The 23,787-nt window shown below is 44.1% G+C and overlaps 1 protein-coding gene across 5 annotated transcripts in view; it reads right to left on the reverse strand.

The window, feature by feature from the left end:
* The window catches only part of LOC114808771 (MHC class II regulatory factor RFX1), a 65,112-nt gene that overhangs the window by 21,534 nt on the left and 19,791 nt on the right, over positions 1–23,787 (reverse strand). For 4 of the 5 annotated variants that reach the window (XM_039910990.1, XM_029056650.1, XM_029056652.1 and 1 more), the window contains exons 3-7: positions 20,849–20,941; positions 11,971–12,068; positions 10,797–10,944; positions 2,647–2,828; positions 722–841 (exon numbers count right to left, since the gene is read on the reverse strand). In XM_039910990.1, the coding sequence (XP_039766924.1) occupies positions 722–841; positions 2,647–2,828; positions 10,797–10,944; positions 11,971–12,068; positions 20,849–20,941 (641 nt within the window). The remainder of the gene's footprint in view (positions 1–721; positions 842–2,646; positions 2,829–10,796; positions 10,945–11,970; positions 12,069–20,848; positions 20,942–23,787) is intronic. The other variant, XM_039910989.1, reaches the window with a different exon arrangement.

The following is a 23,787-nucleotide window of genomic DNA, read 5'->3' on the forward strand; positions in this document are numbered from 1 at the left end:
ATAGTACCTATCCCACATTAGGCTCACAGTCTTAATCCCTTTTTAAAAATGAGGTAACTAAGACACAGAGAAATGAAGTGACTTGCTCAAGGCCAAACAGCAGACAAGTGACAGAGCCAGAATTAGAATCCATGACCTTCTGACTCCCAGGCCCATGCTCTATCCAGTACGTAATGCTATTTCTCCCAAGCACTTAGTACAATGTTCTGCACACAATAAGCACTCAATAAATACAACTGAGTGACTGACTGTTGGACTACTCTCCCAAGTGTTAAGTACTGTGTTCTGCACATAGTAAGTGCTCAATAAATACCACTGATTGATTGACAGATGTGGTAGAAAACCTCAGCGTAATTTAGATAAATTATTTGAGGGACTAAGTGAAGAAAACTGCCAGCAGTACACCTTGAACTGGCAAAAACAAGGTAAACATGGGTTTTGGGTCAGAAAGGAATAAAGACAGAGAGTCACTGGAGTTGGATGAGGTGATAGAAGGAAGAAAGACAACTCAAACAGGCTGTACATCAGATAATAAACAGGCTGAATGAAGAACTGTACTCTTCCAAGTGTTTAGTTCAGTGTTTTGCACAAAGTAAGCACTCAATAAATACCACTGATGATGATGATGACAATGATAATAATGAGGTCAGAGCTGATCCTCATGTATCTAAGGGTTTCCGGGCATTCTAAGTGGTGGCCCCCAAAAAGAACAGTTTTTTACCCTTGTTTTTGGGAGAAGGGCTGCCCTTGCATCGCTATTTGCTTCTGGTCCCCAGTCAAGTGCAACAGTGGGGAGCCGGCTTTGATACGCAGGCCATAATAATGGTACTTGGAGTTTCCCCTAGAAAGAAAGAGAAATCTCAGGTTAAAGATTAGTTTCCAAGTTCACCTATAAGAGTTTTCCTAAATAAATATGGGAAAGCTTCCATGACTAAGCTTTAATTCCCCTACCTGCCCTTCCCTTTGCATCAACTAAGTATTTGGCTGTCTTTCCCTGAAAACCAAGCTTCTTGTGGACACGGATCAGGTCTACCAAGAATACTTAGTACAATACTCTCTCACAATAAGCAGGCAATAAATAATATTATTTGATGGATTCAGAACCTTGGCTTCAACTGCCATGTCTGTGTGAAATTATTCCCAAATTTACCCAGGTCCTTTTGACTTTCAGGATCATGCTCTATTCACTGATCAGTAGTTTTTATTGAGCGCTTACTATGTGCAGAGCACTGTATTAAGCGCTTGGAATGTACAAATCGGTAACAGATAGAGAGAGTCCCTGCCCTTTGACGGGCTTACAGTCTAAGCTGTCTAACTGTGACATGTTGCTTCTCCCTAATATATTATAATAATAAGAAGAATAAAAATAGTGGTATTTGTTAAGTGCTTACTATGTGTCAAACATTATTCTAAGCACCGAGGTAGGTACATTTTAATTAATTTGGACACAGTCCCTGTCCCACATGTGTTTCACAGTCTCAGCAGAAGAAAGAATAGGTATTTAATCCCTATTTTATAGTTGAGGAATGAGGCACAAAGAAGTTAAGTGATTTGCCCAAGGTCATCCAACAAATGACTGGAACAGCTGAGAGTAGAACCTATATCGTCTGACTACTAAATCCACGCTCTTTCCACTAAGCCATATTGTTTCCTTTAAACCACTTCATATTGTTGCTCTTCTGCTGCTACATTAAACAGAAAAGTCTTATCATCAGCTTTAAAACAATCAGCTCTTTTCAGCCCACATGACCTTGCTGCTCTTTGACTCCAACTCAGTCCACACATTCTACTTCTCTAATTCCAACCTATTACTGTATCTTATTTTCACCTGCCTTGCTGCTGACACCTGCCCATGTCCTTCTTCTGACCTAGAGCTTCCTCCCACTTCATATTCATTAGACGTCCACACCCTCAACTCCAAAGCCCTTCTTTCATAGCTCCTCCAAGTGACCTTCTCTTAAAGCACTTCTCTTACTAATCATTCATTGTCACATTATAATTTCCCTTCCTTCTGCATTACATCAAGTTTGTTCCCCTGCGAAATTCACCCCACCCCTAGTGTCACAGCATATCTCTACACACCCTAATACTCAGGAGTATTAGGAGCAGTCTTAGTGGATAGAGAACAGTCTGGGAATCAGAAGGACCAGGGTTCTGCTGTCTACTGTGTGACCATGGGCAAGTCACTTCTGTATTTCTCAGTAACCTGATTTGTAAAATGGGGATAACTACTGTAAGCCCCATGTGGGACATGAGACTGCATCCAACCTGATGATCTTGCATTTACCCCAGAGCTTAGAATAGTCACTGGCACATAGTAAGCGCTTAACAAGTATCATAAAAAACCCCTCTGCCACTCTATCTGAAACTTATTTTAATGTCTGTCCTTATTTCAATGTCTGTCTTCCCAAATAGATTATAAGCTCCTCTCCTAACAGTTTAGCACAGAGTGTGCTCTCAATAAATAGTATTGATTCATTTATGTCATAAGTACCATTACTATTATTGGTTTTTTTCACATTATGAGGATTATTTTTATACCAGAAAGGGATGTGGCAAAGACATGGTAGAAAAAAAATCATAATAGGTGCCCCTGACAGCTCTGAGAAAAAAGGATTTGAAGCAATGGTTAAAAAGGAGTACTACCTGGTACCAAGGCGGCGTGTCCGAAGACCTATGAAGATGCAGCGGATAAGCTTGCCAAGAGAAGCAGAGTTTACTGGTTCCAATTTTTGCTCCTGGCAATGCAAGAGGTAGTGGCAATACAGTGTACTGCGAGGTAAACTCTCACCTTCAGCGGTCTCATAGTTATCCTGCAGCCACTGAACCTGTGGAGTCAGAAATCAGGTTACAACACTGTCTTTGGGGAAAGAAATTATTCCATCCCTTACCTTGCTCAGTCAGACTCCAGGTTGCTGAGAAGCCCAGCATTCTAAAGAATGATTTTTAAATTTATACATACATTCTCTTGATATGGTTTGAGTAATAATAATAATGTTGGTATTTGTTAAGCGCTTATTACATGCTGAGCACTGTTCTAAGCGCTGGAGGAGATACAGGTCGAACCCATGACCTCTGACTCCGAAGCCCAGGCTCTTTCCACTGAGCCACGCTGCTTCTCTATGGTGCTTCTGTTACCAATCAAACACAGCAATGGTTTTGACATGCAGGCCATAATAACAGAGGCCCATGTGATGAATCTTTTCTGGATATAACATGATCCACAAGTTGGCACAAGTGAATTCAAAGAAATGGTTGTGCATATATGTGCATATCTCCAGTCAACGTAGGATAGGGTTAAACTTATTAAGGCTCTACTTTAGTCTAACCACAAAGCATTAAATAACATTTTTGTTTATTGGTGTTTCTTTCAATTTTTTTAAATTTAGTAGAAAAAAGTTTCAACCAGTTGTAAGATTGTGGGACATTCCATTAGAGATGGACATGACAATAACGATATGGAACTCAGCCTCAATCCTTCAATATGTATATATTTATATATTCAATTATACATTCAATATTTTTGATATATTTTAAGGTATTTGTTAAGAGTTCTTCTATGTGTTAGGCATTGTACTAAGTCCAGGACAGACACAAGATAATCCACGAATCAATCATATTTATTGAGTGCTTACTGTTTGCAAAGCACTGTACTAAGCAATTAACAAGATGGACACAATCCATGTTTCACACAGGACTAACAGTCCTAATTCTCATTTTAGAAATGAGGTAGCTGAGACACAAGGAAGTTGAGTAACTTGCTCAAGGTCTCCCAGCAGAAAAATGGCAGAGCTGAGATTAGAACTCAGGTCCTCTGACTCCTTGCCCAAAACTGCTTCTTCAGTTCATCCTGGCATCTTCAACCTACTCCCTTTTTGACCCTAATTATTTATTTTATTCTCATTACTTGAAAATAATTTTGCAGGTTTGTTTCCCTCCATTAACTGCAAGATCTTTATTTTTGCCGAGGTTATTTTTAGCTAAGCAATGGATACAGCGAAGATATGATGAGAAGTAAAATGGCCTAGTAGATACCGCCCAAGTCTGGGAGTCAGCAAGACTTGGGTTCTAATCCCAGCTATACTATTTGTCACTGTGTGAAATTCAGCAAGTCACTTTACTTCTCTGTGCCTCATTTACATCATCTGTAAAATGGGGATTAAGACTCTGAGCCCTATTTGGATCAGGGATTGTGTCCATCCCAATTACCTTGTATTTACCCCAGCAAAGTAAGCACTTAACAAATACCACTTTTATTATGTTGATGATAATGAAATATATTATTAGACTGGCCCCCAGAGAAGTGGTTAAAAAAACTGCTCTTCAAACCAAAGGTTAAAGCAATACTATCTGATGCCACAGTGAGATGGTGGAGCTGATAAATTTGTCACAGGAAACAACGTTATTATATTTCAATTTCTCCCAAGTGCTCAAACTTGGCACTCAGTAAATGTTCAATAAATAACACTGGTTGATTGTTAATTATAATTTTTACCAAAAATGCTTTACAGGTATTTTTGGACCATCCAATCACTACCCACTAATTCCCACTGTATCCATATACTGCTCAAATAATTGATACCCTTTGAATCCATAGTTATTAATGCTCAAATGTCTCTAAATATAAGATTCTTTACAAAAATGAGAAAATCACATTATAACAGAAAAAACTGTGCTGTACTTCCTTGGAGATCGCTCTGGGAAATTTTGAGGCTTAGGGAATAAAGCACAAGCCGGGAGTCAGAGAACCTGGATTCTAATCCTGGCTCTGTCACTTACTTGTTGTGTGACCTTGCACAGGTCCCTCAACTTCTCTGTGCCTCAGTTTCCTCATCTGGGAAATATGGGATTCCATATCTGTTCTCCCTCTTACTTAATAGTATGTATGATGATATTTGTTAAGCGTTTACTATGTGCCAAGCACTTTTCTAAACACAAGGGTAAATACAAGGTAATCAGATTGTTCCACAGGGGCTCACAGTCTTACTCCCCATTTCACAGATGAGGTAACTGAGGCACAGAGAAGTTAAGTGACTTGCTCAAAGTCACACACCTGACAAGTGAAGGAGCAGGATTAGAACCCATATCCTCTGACTCCCAAGCCTGTGCTCTTACCACTAAGCCACACTGCTTTTCTTAGACTCTCGGTGTCATCCTTGACTCGTCTCTCTCGTTCACCCCACACATCCTATCCGTTACCAAGACCTGCCAGTTGCACCTTTACAATATTGCCAAGATCTGCCCTTTCCTCTCCACCCAAACGGCTACCTTACTGCTACGGGCTCTCGTTATTTCCCGGCTAGACTACTGTGTCAGCCTTCTCTCTGATCTCCCTTCCTCCTCTCTCGCCCCGCTCCAGTCTATTCTTCACTCTGCTGCCCGGCTCATCTTCCTGCAGAAACAATCTGGGCATGTCACTCCCCCTCTTAAACAACTCCAGGGGTTGCCTATCAACCTCCGCTCCAAACAAAAACTCCTCACTCTAGGCTTCAAGATTCTCCATCACCTTGCCCCTTCCTACCTCTCCTCCCTTCTCTCTTTCTACTGCCCACCCTGCACGCTCTGCTCCTCTGCCACCCACCTCCTCACCGTCCCTCGGTCTCACCTATCCTGCCGTCGACCCCTGGGCCACGTCCTCCCACGGTCCTGGAACGCCCTCCCTCCTCACCTCCGCCAAACTAATTCTCTTCCACTCTTCAAAACCCTACTTAAAACTCTCCTCCTCCAAGAGGTCTTCCCAGACTGAGCTCCCCTTCTCCCTCTACTCCCTGTACCACCCCCCTTCACCTCTCCGCAGCTTAACCCTCTTTTCCCCCCATTTCCCTCTGTCCTCCCCCTCTCCCTTCCCATCCCCTCAGCACTGTACTCGTCTGCTCAACTGTATATATTTTCATTACCCTATTTATTTTGTTAATGAAATGTATATTGCCTTGATTCTATTTAGTTGCCATTATTTTTACGAGATGTTCATCCCCTTGACTCTATTTATTGCCATTGTTCTTGTCCGTCTGTCTCCCCCGATTAGACTGTAAGCCTGTCAAACGGCAGGGACTGTCTCTATCTGTTGCTGACGTGTTCATTCCAAGCGCTTAGTACAGTGCTCTGCACATAGTAAGCGCTCAATAAATACTATTGAATGAATAGACTGTAAGTCACAAGTTGGACAGGAACTGCAACTGGTTTGATAAATTTGTAACTATCCCCAGCACTTAGAAGAGTGTTGACATATGGTAAGTTCTTAGCAAATACCATAAAAAATAAACAAGAAAAACCTTACTCACTCCTATGGCTACAGCTGCCATCTTATCCAGATGAGTACCAAAATTACTTTTCCAACTCTCTCCTTCTCTGCAGTCTCACATTTCTCCCTGCCTTCAGGACATCACTATTTGGATGTTCCATCCACAACTCAAATTGAACATGACAAAGACAGAACTCCTACTAAAATTCTGTCCTTTCTTTGACCTTTCCAACAATGTAAACAATAGCACTATCCTTCTTAAGCACTCTGATATTAAGCTCACATCCCTCCAACCTTTCCTCTCCAAGCGCCTTATGTGAGTTATCTGAACCCACTGCCTCAAGTTCCTCTCCTCCAATTTTCTCCTTGACTCCCTCCAATTTTCTCCTTGACGCTCTCCAATCTGGCTTCCTTCCCTTTACTCCACAGAAACAAACCTCTCAAAGGTCACAAATGAACTTCTTGCCAAATCAAACAGTGACTACTCTATCCTTATGCTCTTCAACCTATCAGCTGCCTTTGACTCTACTGACCACCCTTCTCCTGGAAACATTAGCCAGTTTCAGCTTCATTTATACTGTCCTGGCCTGGTTTTCCTCCTGTTTCTCTAGCCACGCATTCTCAGTCTCTTTCAGGGACCTCGCATCTGCCTCCCACCCCCTAACTCTGGGTGCTCCTCAAGGTTCAATTATGGGTCCCCTTCTATTTTCCATCTACACCCACTCCCTTGGAAAACTCATTCACTCCCTTGGCTTCAACTACCATCACTATACTGATGGTACCCAATTTTACATCTCCAGCCCTGATCGCTCTCCCTCTCTGCCATCTTGCATTTCCTCCTGCCTTCAAAACAGCTCTACATTGATGTCCTCTGTCACCTCAAACTTAATATGTCTAAAACAGAGCTCCTTATCTTCACTCCCAAACTCCATCCTTCCCATAACTTTCCCATCACTCGAGATGGCATCACCTTCCTTGCTGCTTCACAAGCCTGTAATCTCATTACATTATTGCCTGTAATCTTATTACATTAGCCTTATTAATAATAATGATGATGATGGTACTTATGTGCTTGCTATGTGTCAAGCACTGTTCTTTGCACTGGGGCAGATACGTGGGGCTCTCAGTCTTAATCCCCATTTTACAGATGAGGTAACCGAGGGACAGAGAAGTTAAGTAACTGGCCCAAGGTCATACAGCAGACAAGTGCTGAAGTCAGGATTAGAGCTCACATCCTTTGACTCCCAATCCTGGGCTCTTTCCACTAAGCCACGCTGCTTCTTGATTCCTCTTCCTCATTCAACCCACATATTCAATCCATCACTAAATCCTGTTGGTCCCACCTTCACACACCACAAAATTACCCTTTCCTCTCCATCCAAACTGCTACCACGTTAATTCAGTCACTTATTGCATTTTTCCTGTATCTGCCTCCTTGCTGACCTTCCAGCCTCTTGTCTCTCCCCACTCCAGTACATACTTCACTCTGCTGCCCAGGTCATTTTTCTATAAAAATGTTCAGGTCATATTTTCCTACTCTCAAGAACCTCCAGTAGCTGTCCATCCCCTTCTGCATCAAACAAAAACTTCTCACCATTGGCTTTAAAGCCCTCAATCACCTTGCCCACTCCAACCTCACCTCACTAGTTTCCTACTACAAACCAGTCTGCACATTTTGCTCCTTTAATGCTAACCGTCTCACTGTACCTCGATTTAATTTATCCTGCTGCTGACCTGTTGATCACGTCCTGCCTCTGGCATGGAATACTCTCCCTCCTCGTATCCAACAGACAATTATTTTCCCCGCTTTCAAACACTTATTGAAGGTTCACCTCCTCCAAGTGGCCTTCCCAGACTAAGCCCTCCTTTCCTTTTCTCCCACTCCCTTCTGCATTGCCCTGACTTGCTCCCTTTATTGATTTCCCCTCCCAGCTCTACAGTACTTATGTACATATCTGTAATTTATTTATACTAACATCTGTCTTCCCTGTAGATTGTAAGCTCGTTGGGGCAATGAATGTGTCTGTTTATTGTTATATTGAATTCTCCGGAAGTGCTTAGTTCAGTACTTCCCCTCCGCCTTCAAACATGACCACATCTCCCCCATCCTAAAAAAACCCGCTCTTGACCCCACTTCCCCTTCCTGTTATCACCCTATCTCCCTACCACCTTTCCTTTCCAAAATCCTAGAATGAGTCATCTACACTCGCTGCTTAGAATTCCTTAAATCCCATTCTCTTCTGGACCCCCTCCAATCTGGCTTCCGTCCCCTCCCCTCTACTGAGACTGCTCTCTCTAAGGTTACCCATGACCTCCTTCTTCCCAAATCCAATGGCTCCTACTCCATTCTAATCCTCCTTGATCTCTCAGCTGCCTTTGACACTGTCGACAATCCCCTCCTCCTCCACACTTATCTTACCTTGGCTTCACAGACTCCATCCTCTCCCGGTTCTCCTCTTACCACTCTGGCCGGTCATTCTTGGTCTCTTTCGCAGGTGCCTCCTCCCCCTCCCATCCTTTAACTGTTGGAGTTCCTCAGGGGTCAGTTCTTGGCTCTCTTCTGTTCCCATTTACACTCACTCCCTCGGTGAACTCATTCGCTCTCATGGCTTTGACTACCAACTCTACGCAGATGACATGCAGATCTACATCTCTGCCCCTGTCCTCTCCCCCTCCCTTCAGGCTCGCATCTCCTCCTGCCTCCAGGATGTCTCCACCTGGATGTCTGCCCGCCACCTAAAACTCAACATGAGCAAGACTGAGCTCCTCAACTTCCCTCCCAAACCCGGTCCTCTCCCAGACTTCTCTATCAGCATGGATGGTTCAACCATCCTTGCCGTCTCTCGGGCCCGCAACCTGGGAGTCATCTTTGACTCGGCTCTCTCGTTCACCCCACACATCCGATCCGTTACCAAGACCTGCCGGGCTCACCCTTACAATATCGCCAAGATCTGTCTTTTCCCCCTAACCCAAACGGCTACCTTACTGCTACGGGTTCGTTACATCCTGGCTAGACTACTGTGTCAGCCTTCTCTCTGATCTCCCTTCCTCCTCTCTCGCCCTGCTCCAGTATATTCTTCACTCCGGTGCCCGGCTCATCTTCCTGCAGAAACGATCTGGGCATGTCACTCCCCTTCTTAAACAACTCCAGTGGTTGCCTATCAACCTCCGCTCCAAACAAAAACTCCTCACTCCAGGCTTCGAGGCTCTCCATCACTTTGCCCCTTCCTACCTCTCCTCCCTTCTCTCTTTCTACTACCCACCCGCTCTGCTCCTTTGCTGCCCACCTCCTCACCGTCCCTCGGTCTCGCCTGTCCCTCTGTCGACCCTTGGGCCACGTCCTCCCGCAGTCCTGGAATGCCCTCCCTCCTCACCTCCGACAATCTAATTCTCTTCCCCCCTTCAAATCCTTACTTAAAGTTCACCTCCTCCAAGAGGCCTTCCCAGACTGAGCTCCCCCCTTTTTCCCTCTGCTCCCTCTACCTCCCCTTCACCTCTCTGCAGCTAAACCCTCTTCTCCTCGCTTTCGCTCTCCTGTCCCACCCCCTCAGCACTGCACTTGTCCACTCAACTATATATATCTTTATCACCCTATTTATTTTGTTTATTTTGTTTAATGAGATGTACATCACCCTGATTCTATTTAGTTGCCATTGTTTTTATAAGATGTTCTTCCCCTCGACTCTATTTATTGCCACTGTTCTTGTCTGCCCATCTCCCCCAGTTAGACTGTAAGCCCGTCAAAGGGCAGGGACTGTCTCTTTCTGTTGCTGACTTGTACATTCCAAGCGCTTAGTACAGTGCTCTGTACATAGTAAGCGCTCAATAAATACTATTGATTGAATGAATGAATGAATGAATACTCTGCACACAGTAAGTGTAAACTAAATACAAATGACTGACTGATTGATCCAGCCCATATCACTTATGCATTTATTGTTATACTGTCATTTTCCCCATATGTAAATTATTTTAATGTGTATTTCTCCTTCTAGACTGCAAATTACTTGTGTTCAGTTGAAACATTTCTCAAGTTTATTATATTGTACTCTCCCAAACAATTAGAACAGTACTGTACTCTGGATGTAGTAAGATCTAAATAATTGATTGATTGGTTCATGGACTACCCCTTCACCTGCCAATCATGCATCTAAGCAGCACTTCTAACCCCAATTCATACTGATTTACAGAATATCAAATTCATAATTTAATGATCTTCTTCCCAAACATGCTCTGAAGCAGCCGTCTACCACTTACAACCCTGCAAGTTAGGCCCTAGATACCATAAGTTCCCATGGTACCCATAGAGCAGGTGAAAGGAAACATCACATTAAGAATAAAATGTGTTGTTCTTAGACACACTGTTGCCATCAACCTTATCTTTTATCTCTCTCTTTGGCTATTAGAGGGCAGTACATGACAAATCAGAAAGGAAGAAGGAAAAACAGCAAAAAATATCCCATTATGTCTTCCCCAAGCCTACTACATTTTTCTAACCTACTCAACAAGTCTCTTCCAAAAACTTCCCAGGCCATTGGTCCCTCAGGGAACTTACAGTAGCTGGTGAAGCACGGGTCGGGTGAGAGTAGGACTGGATTGATCTGTCTAGGATGAATCCACCCTGGATCACGTAGGCTCCAGCTTCATTTCTGTCACAACTACCTCCTCTTCCCTTGGCACTGGATTTGGTGACCACCTGATTCCTGGACACAAATACAGATTCAGAGCAACTTCTGGCCTCAGCCTGGGAAGTGGCAGAAATGCTGACCTGAAACTCAAAATAGCTGGGGCCAATGTTCTGAATGACAAAAGGTCCTCCATAATTGGTTGCTGCTGGGGTGGCTAAACATAAAAAATGGAGGGGTGGAGTTAGTGGGGAAGACATAAAAAATAGAATGAGTGGCAGCTGTATTTTTTCATTCATCAAATGGATTCTTGGTAACATATCTGGGAAGTTAAGCTATCTCCGGATCCAAAGGTGTAGTCATCCTTGTTCAGAAATCTCTAAAGCACCTCCCAAGAGGAAGAGGCCTACCTAGAGAGTAAGCTCAATGTGGGCAGGGAATGTGTCTGTTTATTGTTATATTGTCCTCTCCCAAGTGTTTAGTACAGTCCTGTGCACATGGTAAGTGCTCAATAAACATGACTAATGGACTTATTTAGGGTCAAAAGTGTTCCTCTGAGGTCAATAAGTGGTTTTATGTGCTTTGGAGAAGCAGCGTGGCTCAGTGGAAAGAGCATGGGCTTTGGAATAAGAGGTCATGAGTTCAGATCTCAGCTCGGCCACTTGTCAGCTGTGTGATTCTGGGCAAGTCACTTAACTTCTCGGTGCCTCAGTTACCTCATCTGTAAAATGGGGATGAAGACTGTGAGCCCCACGTGGGACAACCTGATTCCCCTGTGTCTACCCCAGCACTAAGAATAGGGCTCGGCACATAGTAAGCGTTTAATGAATATCAACATTATTATTATTATTATTACTTTGCAATCTTTCATATTTGAAAACTCAGGAATGCTAAATTTGTCAGTTTTGCATATCCATATCCAAACCTTCTTGTTCTGGTGTAAACAAGAGAAAAGGAAACTACAGGTAACATAGAGGGAAATAGTAAAAGGGAAGCAATCAGTTTAAGATTAAATGTTGTATTCGAACTATTATTGCCATTTTTTCTTAGGGATTTTTCTAGGGATTTGCTTGATTCCCTTCCCTGAGATCTGACAGTACTCACTCAGGGTTTGCTGTGTAACGGCCAACAACATCTTCCACGAACTGCACTTGATTGTAGTGCACCTGTTGAACTGGCTCCTGCTGAAGCTCTTGCACCTGCTGCAGGAGAAGATGGTTGAAATTTACAAAGAAGAGTTAAGAAGTTCTGGAATTAACCCAATCTACTCAATCTGCCCCTTCCTAAGGCATGTTTTTGTGTTAATATGAGTAGAGGGATGTCAGAAATCTCAATTGCTCTGAAACAGAGTAAAGAAATTCACTGCAGTTAAATAATCAAGCCCTATGTGCTCTACATGGAGATCCTACAATAATGTTGACTTTCGGATGAGGGGCTGGCTCCTGGGAATATCTGATAAGGACCCAATTTACAATTTTATTTACAAAAAATTACTCTCCCTAAGTCATACAACACATAGGAGCTATTTGCTTTCCACCAAGAGAAAATAGATTTTATGAATAAAAGCATCTGCCACATTCTGCCATAATGTCAGAGATCCTCTGGAGTTGATCCTAGATATGAAAATGACTTTACAAATTATTAATACGAGGTAGCAAATTAAATGCTTTAAATGTAAAGACTTGGGAACATCTCTCTATTACAGTAACAGTATGGTAGAGTGGATAGATTACAAGTCTGGTTGTCAGAAAGTCATGGATGCTAAATCCAGCTCCACCACATGATTGCTGTGTGACCTTGGGCAAATCACTTATCTGTGACTTATTTATCTCATCTGTAAAATGGGGATTGAGACTGTGAGCCTTAGTTTGGCCAGGGACCATGTCCAACCCAATTTGCTTGTATCCACCCCAGTGCTTGGTCCTAGTACTATGTGCCTGATACATAGTAAGGGCTTAAAAAATACCATAATTATTATTATTAAAACTCATAATCAAAAGGAATGGATTATCATCAACAACATGCCCAAAATATTTTGGAAAGACAGACATGCAAATGTATTATCAAGTCAGAAGGAACAGCTGAACCTATGACCTGAGAATCTAAACTGAGCACTTGTGCAATGGAAATTATTAATGTGTTTATGGTTTCTACAACCCCCTTTCCCTCCGCCGCTCTTGCTCCACTAACCCACAGCCCTGGATCACCTCCTCCGTCCGCCTCCTACGCTCCTATGCTCGAGCTGCCGAGCGCTGCTGGCGAAAGTCCAAGCACCAAGCCGACCTCACACACTTCAAATTTATCCTTTCCTGCCTTAACTCTGCCCTCTCCTCCGCCAGGCAAAACTTCTTCTCCTCCCTCATCGACACCCATGCCCGTCACCCCCGCCGATTGTTCCGGACCTTTAACTCTCTCCTTAGGCCCCCTTTTCCTCCCCCTCCCCCATCTCTCACCCCCAATGATCTGGCCACCTATTTCCTCACGAAAATCAACACAATCAGGTCTGAGCTCCCCAAAGTCACCCCTCCGCCTCTCCCCTCCCCCCCACCAACCCTCTCCCCTACTTTCCCATCCTTCCCTGCAGTATCCTCAGAAGAGATCTCCTCCCTCCTCGCAAGTGCCACCCCCTCCACCTGCGCCTCAGACCCCATTCCCTCTCACCTTATTAAAACCATCGCCCCTGCCCTCCTCCCTTCCTTAACTTCTATTTTTAACCATTCAATCTCCAAGGGCTCCTTCCCCTCTGCCTTCAAACATGCCCACGTCTCCCCCATCCTAAAAAAACCCGCTCTTGACCCCACTTCCCCCTCCAGTTATCGCCCTATCTCCCTACTACCCTTCCTTTCCAAAATCCTAGAACGAGTCATCTACAATCGATGCTTAGAATTCCTTAACTCCCATTCTCTCCTAGACCCCCTCCAATCTGGCTTCCGTCCACTGCACTCTACCGAGACTGCTCTCTCTAAGGTCACCCATGACCTCCTTCTTGCCAAATCCAATGGCTCCTACTCCATTCTAATCCTCCTTGACCTCTCTGCTGCCTTTGACACTGTCGACCATCCCCTCCTCCATACCTTAGCTCACCTTGGCTTCACGGACTCCGTCCTCTCCCGGTTCTCCTCTTACCTCTCTGGCCGGTCATTCTCGGTCTCCTTCACTGGAGCCTCCTCCCCTTCCCATCCTTTAACTGTTGGAGTTCCTCAAGGGTCAGTTCTCGGCCCTCTTCTGTTCTCCATTTACACTCACTCCCTCGGTGAACTCATTCGCTCTTATGGCTTTGACTACCATCTCTACGCAGATGACACGCAGATCTACATCTCCGCCCCTGTCCTCTCCCCCTCCCTTCAGGCTCGCATCTCCTCCTGCCTCCAGGATGTCTCCACCGGGATGTCGGCCCGCCACCTAAAACTCAACATGAGCAAGACTGAGCTCCTCATCTTCCCTCCCAAACCCAGTCCTCTCCCAGACTTCTCTATCATCGTGGATGGCACGACCATGCTTCCCGTCTCTCAGGCCCGCAATCTCGGTGTCATCCTTGACTCGTCTCTCCCGTTCACCCCACATATCCTATCCGTTACCAAGACCTGCCGGTTCCACCTATACAATATCGCCAAGATCCGCCCTTTCCTCTCCACCCAAACGGCTACCTTACTGCTACAGGCCCTCGTTATATCCCGGCTAGACTACTGTGTCAGCCTTCTCTCTGACCTCCCTTCCTCCTCTCTCACCCCGCTCCAGTCTATTCTTCACTCCGCTGCCCGGCTCATCTTCCTTCAGAAACGATCTGGGCATGTCACTCCCATTCTTAAACAACTCCAGTGGTTGCCTATCAACCTCCGCTCCAAACAAAAACTCCTCACTCTAGGCTTCAAGGCTCTACATTACCTTGACCCTTCCTACCTCTCCTCCCTTCTCTCTTTCTACCACCCACCCTGCACGCTCTGCTCCTCTGCCGCCCACCTCCTCACTGTCCCTCGGTCTCGCTTATCCCGCCGTCGACCACTGGGCCACGTCCTCCCGCAGTCCTGGAATGCCCTCCCTCCTCACCTCTGCCAAACTGATTCTCTTCCCCTCTTCAAAACCCTACTTAAAACTCACTTCTCCGAGACGCCTTCTCAGACCGAGCTCCCTTCTCCCTCTACTCCCTCTACCACCCCCCTTCACCTCTCCGCAGCTAAACCCTCTTTTCCCCCTCTCCCTCTGCTCCTCCACCTCTCCCTTCCCCTCCCCACAGCACTGTACTCATCCGCTCAACTGTATATATTTCCATTACCCTATTTATTTTGTTAATGAATTGTACATCGCCTTGATTCTATTTAGTTGCCATTTTTTTTTACGGGATGTTCTTCCCCTGGACTCTATTTATTGCCATTGTTCTTGTCTGTCCATCTCCCCCGATTAGACTGTAAGCCCATCAAACGGCAGGGACTGTCTCTATCTGTTGCTGACTTGTTCATTCCAAGTGCTTAGTACAGTGCTCTGCACATAGTAAGCGCTCAATAAATACTATTGAATGAATGAATGAATGAACCCTGCTTACCTTGCCAAAAAGGAGCATACAATTTAGATGGGGAAACAAATTAAAATAATTTAATATATAGAGGGAACAGTAGAGAATAAGGAAATGTATGAAAGTGCTCTTACGTTGGGTATAGGATGAATATCAAGATTTTAAAGAGATACAGAGCCAAATGTATAGCTACTCAAGAAAGGAGGAAGGAGAAAAAAAGTGAGGAACTAGTCAGGGAAGGCATCTAGGAGATGTGATTTAAGAGGGCTCTGAAGGTGTAAGAGTGATGGACTCTCATACATGAAGGGGGAGGGAGTTTCAGGCCAGAGGAAGTGGAAAAGGGATAGGCTGCAAGATACATGAGATAGAGGTATTAAGAGCCGGCTGGTGTTAGAGGTGCAGAGTATGCAGATTAAGCTGTAGTGGATAGTAGCAAAGCAAGGTTAAGGAGGAGAGAGAGAGTTGAATTAATGTCTTAATTTCAAACGCAAGAAAAGAAATCTCTGAATGGAAAAGCCCTGGAGATTCTTGAAGAGTGAAAGAACATGGATTGAACATTTTTTTAGAAAAATGACCTGGGCAGAAGAGAGAGGTATGGACTGGAGAGGGGAGAGAAAAGAGGCGGAGAGGAAACTGATGCATTAATCAAGATAGAATAAAGTAAGTGCTTGAATCAAGGTAGCAGCAGTGTGGATTCATTCATTCATTCAATTGTATTTATTGAGCACTTACTGGGTGCAAAGCACTGTACTAAGCAAGGAAGATTCAAAAGGTGATGTGAAGATACAACTGACAGGACCTGTTGACAAATTTACTATGAGAGCTGAATGAAATAGATGACTTGAGCCTAATGGCCAACTTTGTAGGCAAGTGAGACAGGGAAGATGGTGGTGCTATTCACAGCGATTAGAAAGTCACAGGGAGGATAGGGAAGATGAGGATTTCAGTTTGGACGTGCTTAGTTTATGTGTCAGTGAGACACCCAATTACAATCCTTAAGGCAAGAAGAAAAGCAAGATTGCATAGAAGAGAGATCTAACTGGATACTCAATCATTCAATCATATTTAGTGAGCATTTACTATGTGCACAGAGCACTGCACTATAAGCACTTGGGAAATGCAGTATAGCAAATAAAGAGAGACAATCCCTGAACACAACAAGCTCACAGTCTAGGGGAGCAGATACACACATCAATAAAAGTAAACAGGCAATAATATTAATAAATAGAACTATAGATATAAACATATATACATAAAGGTTGTGGGGCAGGGGGAGCAGGTAGAGCAAAGGAATCAGGTCAGGATGACACAGGAGGGAGTGGGAGCTGAGAAGAAATGGGGCTTAGCTTGGGAAGGCCTCCTGGAGGAGAAACAAGGCTCTCCATTACCTGGCCCCATCCTACCTCACCTCCCTTCTCTCCTTCTACAGCCTATCCGGTAGACTCTGCTCCTCTGCCACTAACCTCCTCATGGTGCCTCGTTCTTGCCGGTCCTGCCATCGACCCCTGGCCCACATCCTACCACTGACCTGAGGATGCCCTCCCTCCTCACATCCACCAAACTAACTCTCTTCCCCTCTTCAGAGCCCTAATGAGAGCTCACCTCCTCCAGCAGGCCTTACCAGACTTAGCCCTCCCTTTCCCTCTGCCCTTCCTCCCCTACCCACTCCCCCTACTCCTTCCCTCTGCTCTTCCACCTCCCCATAGCACTTGTGTATATTTGTATATAGCATTTATTACTCTATTTTATTAATGATATGTATATATTTATTATTCTGTTTTTCTTGATGGTACTGATGCCTGACTACTTGTTTTGTTTCGTTGTCTGTCTCCTCCGTTCAGACTGTGAGCCCATTGCTGGGCAGGGACTGTCTCTATAAGTTGTCAAATTGTACATTCCAGGGGCTTAGTACAGTGCTCTGCACATAGTAAGCGCTCAATAAATATAAATGAATGAATGAATCGTTCATTCAATAGTATTTATTGAATGCTTACTACGTGCAGAGCACTGTACTAAGCGCTTGGAATGTACAATTAGGCAAACAGATAGAGACAATTCTGATCATTGAAGGGCTCAAAGTCTAATCGGGGGAGACAGATAGACAAAAACAAGACAACATAATCATGATAAATAGAATCAAGGGGATGTACACCTCATTAACAAAATTATTAGGGTAATAAAAATATGTACAAATGAGCACAGTGCTGAAGGAAGGGGAAGGGAGGCAGGGAAGAACAGAGGGAAAGGGGGCTTAGCTGAGGGGAGGTGAAGGGGGGAATGGGGAGGGAGGAGGGCAGAGGGGGATCAGAAAGGGAGCAGAGGGAAAAGGGGTAGCTCAGTCTGGGAAGGCCTCATGGAGGAGGTGAGCTCTCAGTAGGGCTTTGAAGAGGGGAAGAGAGTTAGTTTGGCAGAGGTGAGGAGGGAGGGCATTCCATGACAGTGGTAGGACGTGGGTCAGTGGCTGACGGTGGAATAGGCGTGAACGGGGGATGGTGAGGAGGTGAGTGGCAGAGAAGCGGAGTGTGTGGGGTGGGCAGTAGAAAGAGAGAAGGGAGGTGAGGTAGGAGAGGGCAATGTGATGGAGAGTTTTGAAGCCAAGAGTGGAAGTTTTTGTTTCATGTGGAGGTTCACAGGCAACCAATGGAGATTTTTGAGGAAGGGAGTGACATGCCCAGATCTGCAGGAAGATGATCCGGGCAGCGGAATGAGGAACAGACTGGAGTGGGGAGAGACAGGAGGAAGGGAGATCCAAGAGAAGGCTGATACAATAATCCAGCTGGGATATTACAAGAGCTAGTACCAGCATGATAGCTGTTTAGACGGAGAGGAAAGGGCAGATCTTGGTGATATTGTAAAGGTGAGATCGGCAAGCTTTGGTGATGGATTAGATGTGTGGGGTGAATGAGAGAGCTGAGTCAAGGAGGACACCAAGGTTGTGGGCTTGAGAGACAGGAAGGTTAGTCGTACCATCCACAGTGACAGGGAAGTCAGGAAGAGGACAGGGTTTGGGAGGGAAGATAAGGAGCTCAGTTTTGGACATGTTGAGTTTTAGGTGGTGGGCAGACATCCAGCTGGAGATATCGGGAAGGCAGGAGAAGATACAAGCCTGAGGCAGTGGGAGGAGAGAACAGGGGAGGTGACGTAGATTTGTGTGTCATCTGCATAGAGATGATAGTTGAAGGTGTGGGAGCGATTGAGTTCACCAAGGGAGTGAGTATAGATGGAGAATAGAAGAGAGTCAAGAACTGACCTTTGAGGAACCCCTACATTGAGTGGATGGGAGGGGGATGAGGAGCCTGTGAAGGAGATCGAGAATGAACGGCCAGAAAGATAAGAGGAGAACCAAGAGAAGACGGAGTCCGTGAAGCCAAGATGAGATAAGGTGTGGAAGAGAAAGGGATGGTCGACAGTGTCAAAGGCAGCTGAGAGGTCAAGGAGGATTAAGATAGAGTAGGAGCCATTGGATTTGGTAAGAAGAAAGTCATGGGTGACCTTTGAGAGAGCAGGCTAGGAGGGGGCAGAAGCCAGGTTGGAGGGGGTCCAGGGGAATGGGAAGTGGGGTCGAGTGTTTTTTTAGGATGGGGGGGACATGGGTCTGTTTGAAAGCAGAGGGGAAGAAGCCATTGGAGAGTGAGTGGTTAAAGATGGAAGTTAAGGAGGGGAGGAGAGAAGGTGTGATGGTTTTTATAAGGTGAGTGGAAATGGGGTCCGAAGCACAGGTGGAGAGGATGGCACTTAAGAGGAGGGAGGAGATCTTCTCTGAGGATAGTGCAGGGAAGGATGGGAAAGTAGGGTAGAGGGTTGGCCGGGGGGGGGAGTAAAAGGGGGAGGGGCGACTTTGGAGAGCTCAGACCTGATTGTGTTAATTTTCATGATGAAGTAGGTAGCCAGATCGTTGGGGGTGAGGGATGAGGGAGGGGGAGGAACAGTGGGCCTGAGGAGAGAGTTAAAAGTCCGGAACAATTGGCGGGGGTAACGGGCATGGGCGTCAATGAGAAGAGAGAAGTAGCTCTGCCTGGTGGAGGAGAGAGCAGAGTTAAGGCAGGAAAGGATAAATTTACAATGGATTAGGTTGGCTTGATGCTTAGTCCTTTGCCAGCAGCGCTCAGCAGCTCGAGCATAAGAGCAAAGGAGGCGGACAGAAGACAGAGCAGAGGCCTGGGTTCTAATTCTGGCTCAGCTACATGCCTCCTGTGTGACCTTGGGCAAGTCACTTAACTTCTCCACGCCCACTGACCACATCTATAAATGGGGATTAAGATTGTGAACCCCACGTAAGACAGACTGTGTTCAACCTTCATTCATTCATTCATTCATTCAATCATATTTATTGAGCACCTACTATGTGCAGAGCACTGTACTAAGCAATTGGGAGAATACAATACAACACCCTTAGCATTTATTGTAGAGTCTGGCACAAAGTAAGAACAAATACAATTTTAAGAAAAGTGGAGACAGTGGACTCTCTCAAGAAGTTTGGAGAGGAATGGTAGGAGGGCAGTGAGGCGATAACAGAAGGGAGCCATGGGGTACAGGGAAGATTTTTTTAGGATAGGAAATAGGTAAGCATGTTTGAAAACAGTGGGAAGAATCTACGGGGAAGTGAGGAGTTGAAGATGGGTATCATGGTGGGAAGGGAGAGGGCTAATATTTCAAAAAGATGTGAAAGGATGAGGTCAGAAGCACAAAGAGAGGAGTTTGATTTAGAGAGGAGGTGAGAGATTTCCTCTTGAGTTACTGCAGGGAATTTAGGGATAGTTGAAGAAGGTGAGAAGGAGCAGGAGACTGGATGGGAGCAGGGGAGCTTTTAGGAAGATGATGCCTGATGGTTTTAATTTTGCTGATGATGTTGAGGCCAAGGCATTAGGGGAAAGAGATATTTAGGAAAGGGAGACAGGAGGCTTGAGGGGGGAGTTAAATGTCCAGAAGACCTGTGGGGCAGTGGATATGGAAGTGAATTAGGAAGGAAAAGTATTGTCTGGTACAAGAATGGGCCGAATTGAAGCAAGCTGAGGAATTGTACTATGGAGTTGAAGCCAAGGTTGTGTGTTAAGGGGTGTGAGACCAGTAGAGAGGCAAGAGAACAAAGGAGAGGGTGGTAATGGGGGCATCAATTTATGTGTCAAGAGATTGTGATCCCCTTGGGAAAAGGACTGGGTCCAACCTAGTTATCTTGCAACTACCTCAGCTGCTGGTTCAGTGCTTGGTACACAGTAAGTGCTTAATAAATACCATAATAATATCTGTAATTTATATTTTATCTGTGTTCCCAACTTATTTAAAATCTCCTTCAGGACAGAGATGTGTCTACTATCTTTAATACATGCTTTTCACATTTCACATTTAGTATTATGCTCTGCACAAAGTAAGTGCTCAATTAATACTAATGGACTGTTGGACTGATGAAATGATCATAGCATATTATCAGTATCATTATATGAGCACTCTATATCCTCAGGTACCACTGCTTACCTCTGGGGTCCTGGACATCTCTTGCATACTTCTATCTGCTAATGAGATTTGATCTCCTTTATTGAGCTGGGCTGAATTTTGAAATACCAAATGCTGAAAAGAAAAAAATGGGCTGAGAATTTTGAAATACCAAATGCTGAAAAGAAAAAAATGGGCTGAGCAAAACTAAAAGTCAAACTAAGAGACAGTGGAAGAAACAATTTTTGGAAAATGACTACCCAAAAAAATTACTAGGGCTGCAGTTTGGTCTGGGTAGTTGAGGATGACGTCTGCCTTAATTATGTATGGTGAAGAAACTGCTCTCCTCTTTAACAAGATCAGAATAATTGTCCTGATTGGATGGAGGTAAAGAGGTCCCTATTTACCCAATAAGCAAATATTCCAGCCCTAGTACTACTCCAGCCTAATTAACATTATTAGCAAAGAGAGCATAAGCCTTCCTATGGGGCTAAAGGGAAGTGAATGAAAGGTAACATTATAAGGTCTTTCCATTAATAATAATAATAATAATAATAATAATAATGTTATTTGTTAAGGGCTTACTATGTGCAAAGCACTGTTCTAGGCACTGGGGGTTTCTTTTAAGCTGAGCTTTGATTTCTTGCTCTCCTTTTTAAAAAACTCCTCATCACCTATCTGAAGTATAAATCTGCCACAATTTCCCACTGTTTATCTTTCTAGTTGGTCATTCTATGGTTACCTCAGTACTTACACATTTGCTTAGATTTTGTATTTCCTTGTTTATTTTTCCTGTTTTTATTATTTGCACCCAGTTCTCTAATTCTTCTATGGTATAGTCATTAATTTGTATTAACTAATTCCTCCATTAAACTGAAAAACCTTTAAGGGAATAAATTACTTCACTTGTTTCTTAGGCATACCACTAAAGTTCCAAAATCAGGGCTGTACACCCATTAAATGACTAATAAGTTTGTTGATACTGACATTGCTGCTAAATAGTTGTTTTGAATAATATGGGGTTAATGGTCATCTATTTTCACACCTACAACATAACATTTCTCTCATTAAATCAGAAACAGTGGTTGCCCTACTTGGAAGTTCTAATTCCCATTTCTTGAGAAGACAAACTGTGTAGTCCAAGAGAGGATAAGGTTATGGACTTCAGAGAAAGGAAGAACTGGAACTGGAGAAGGGAAGAGGAAACCGTTAACAACTAAAGCCTGAAGCTGAGGCCATAGAGGGAAATAGACAGTGAAAAACTTTTCTGCAGACCTAAAAGCCACCAGTTTATTTTCTGGGCCATATGGACACTTAAAACCTTGGGAAAGATACATGACAGTGAAGCCTGAACTGTCCATTTGCCTGTCCCAATAGGTGCTTTCACACCAAAACAAATGGAAAGGAACGTGTGCGTCAAGGATTGTCTGACAAACTTAACAAAACAGAAAGTACAGAAATCATCATAGCCAGAGTCCCTACGTTTGGGAGTATGGTTTCAAAGAATGAGAAACTGTCTTGGAATGACACAGCTGGAAAAGGGGAAGCTGGGAAGGAGGAATTACGATCTCAAGTTTATTAACGTTAAAAAGACTTCAAAATGGTATTGTAAAAATTTACGTTATTTTAAAATGCTGGCATTAAATACTTAAAAATTATTACTTTAAAATATTTAATACATAAGCAGTGTTTCATATATCATTCAGCTAAACACTGCATTTTTCCTTATTTATCTTGCCAAAATTAGCCAACTTCTCATTCCTTTCTTTTTTCTTTTTTTGCTCTTCCTAGGGGTTTTTTAAAAAATGGTTGATCATAGGAAACTCACAGTCTCCTAGTCTTTCAAGGTCTTTTGGAAGGGACTACCTGTAGGTAATAATAATAATGGTGGTATTTCTTAAGCGCTTACTATTTGCCAAGCACTGTTCTAAGCACTGGGGTAGATACAAGGTAATCAGGGTGTCCCATGTGGGGCTCACAAGTCAAAATCCTCATTTTCCAGATGAGGTAACTGAGGCACAGAGAGGTTGAGTGACTTGCCCAAAGTCACACAGCTGATGTGGTGGAGCCAAGATTAGAACTCATGATCTCTGACTCCCAAGCCTGCGCTCTTTCCACTAAGCCAGGCTGCTTTTCCTAAGTGAGGCAGGTAGTTGCTTCCATAGAGCTGAGACCACCAAGGACTTCCTAAGATACAGAGATGTAATTAATTAATCAATCAGTGGTTCAAATTAAGCATTTACTGTATAGAGCACTGTACTAAGCACGTGGGAAAGTGCAACACAACAGAATTGGTAGATGCAATTTCTGAACAAGGAGCTTACAGCCTACAAAGAGAGGCAGATACTAAAATTGATTATGTATAGGAGAAATAGTTATTATTATCAAGTGCTGTAGAGTTGCTCCTGTTTCATAGTGACTCCATGGATATATTTTCTCCAGAACGTCCTGACTTCTGCCATGATCCATAAACTTTCTAATGGTTCTTCCGTTATCACTGTTATAGTCTCTATCCATCTAGCTGCTGGTCTGCCTCTTCCACGTTTTCCCTGGACTTTTCCTATTAATTCATTCATTCAATAGTATTTATTGAGCGCTTACTATGTGCAGAGCACTGTACTAAGCGCTTGGGATGAACAAGTCGGCAACAGATAGAGACAGTCCCTGCCGTTTGACGGGCTTACAGTCGAATCGGGGGAGACGGACAGACAAGAACAATGGCACTAAACAGCGTCAAGGGGAAGAACATCTCGTAAAAACAATGGCAACTAAATAGAATCGAGGCGATGTACAATTCATTAACAAAATAAATAGGGTAACGAAAATATATACAGTTGAGTGGACGAGTACAGTGCTGTGGGGATGGGAAGGGAGAGGTGGAGGAGCAGAGGGAAAAGGGGAAAAAGAGGGTTAAGCTGCAGAGAGGTAAAGGGGGGATGGCAGAGGGAGTAGAGGGAGAAGAGGAGCTCAGTCTGGGAACG

Source organism: Ornithorhynchus anatinus, chromosome Y5, assembly GCF_004115215.2.
Source record: "Ornithorhynchus anatinus isolate Pmale09 chromosome Y5, mOrnAna1.pri.v4, whole genome shotgun sequence".
In the NCBI taxonomy this organism is placed as follows: Eukaryota; Metazoa; Chordata; class Mammalia; order Monotremata; family Ornithorhynchidae; genus Ornithorhynchus; species Ornithorhynchus anatinus.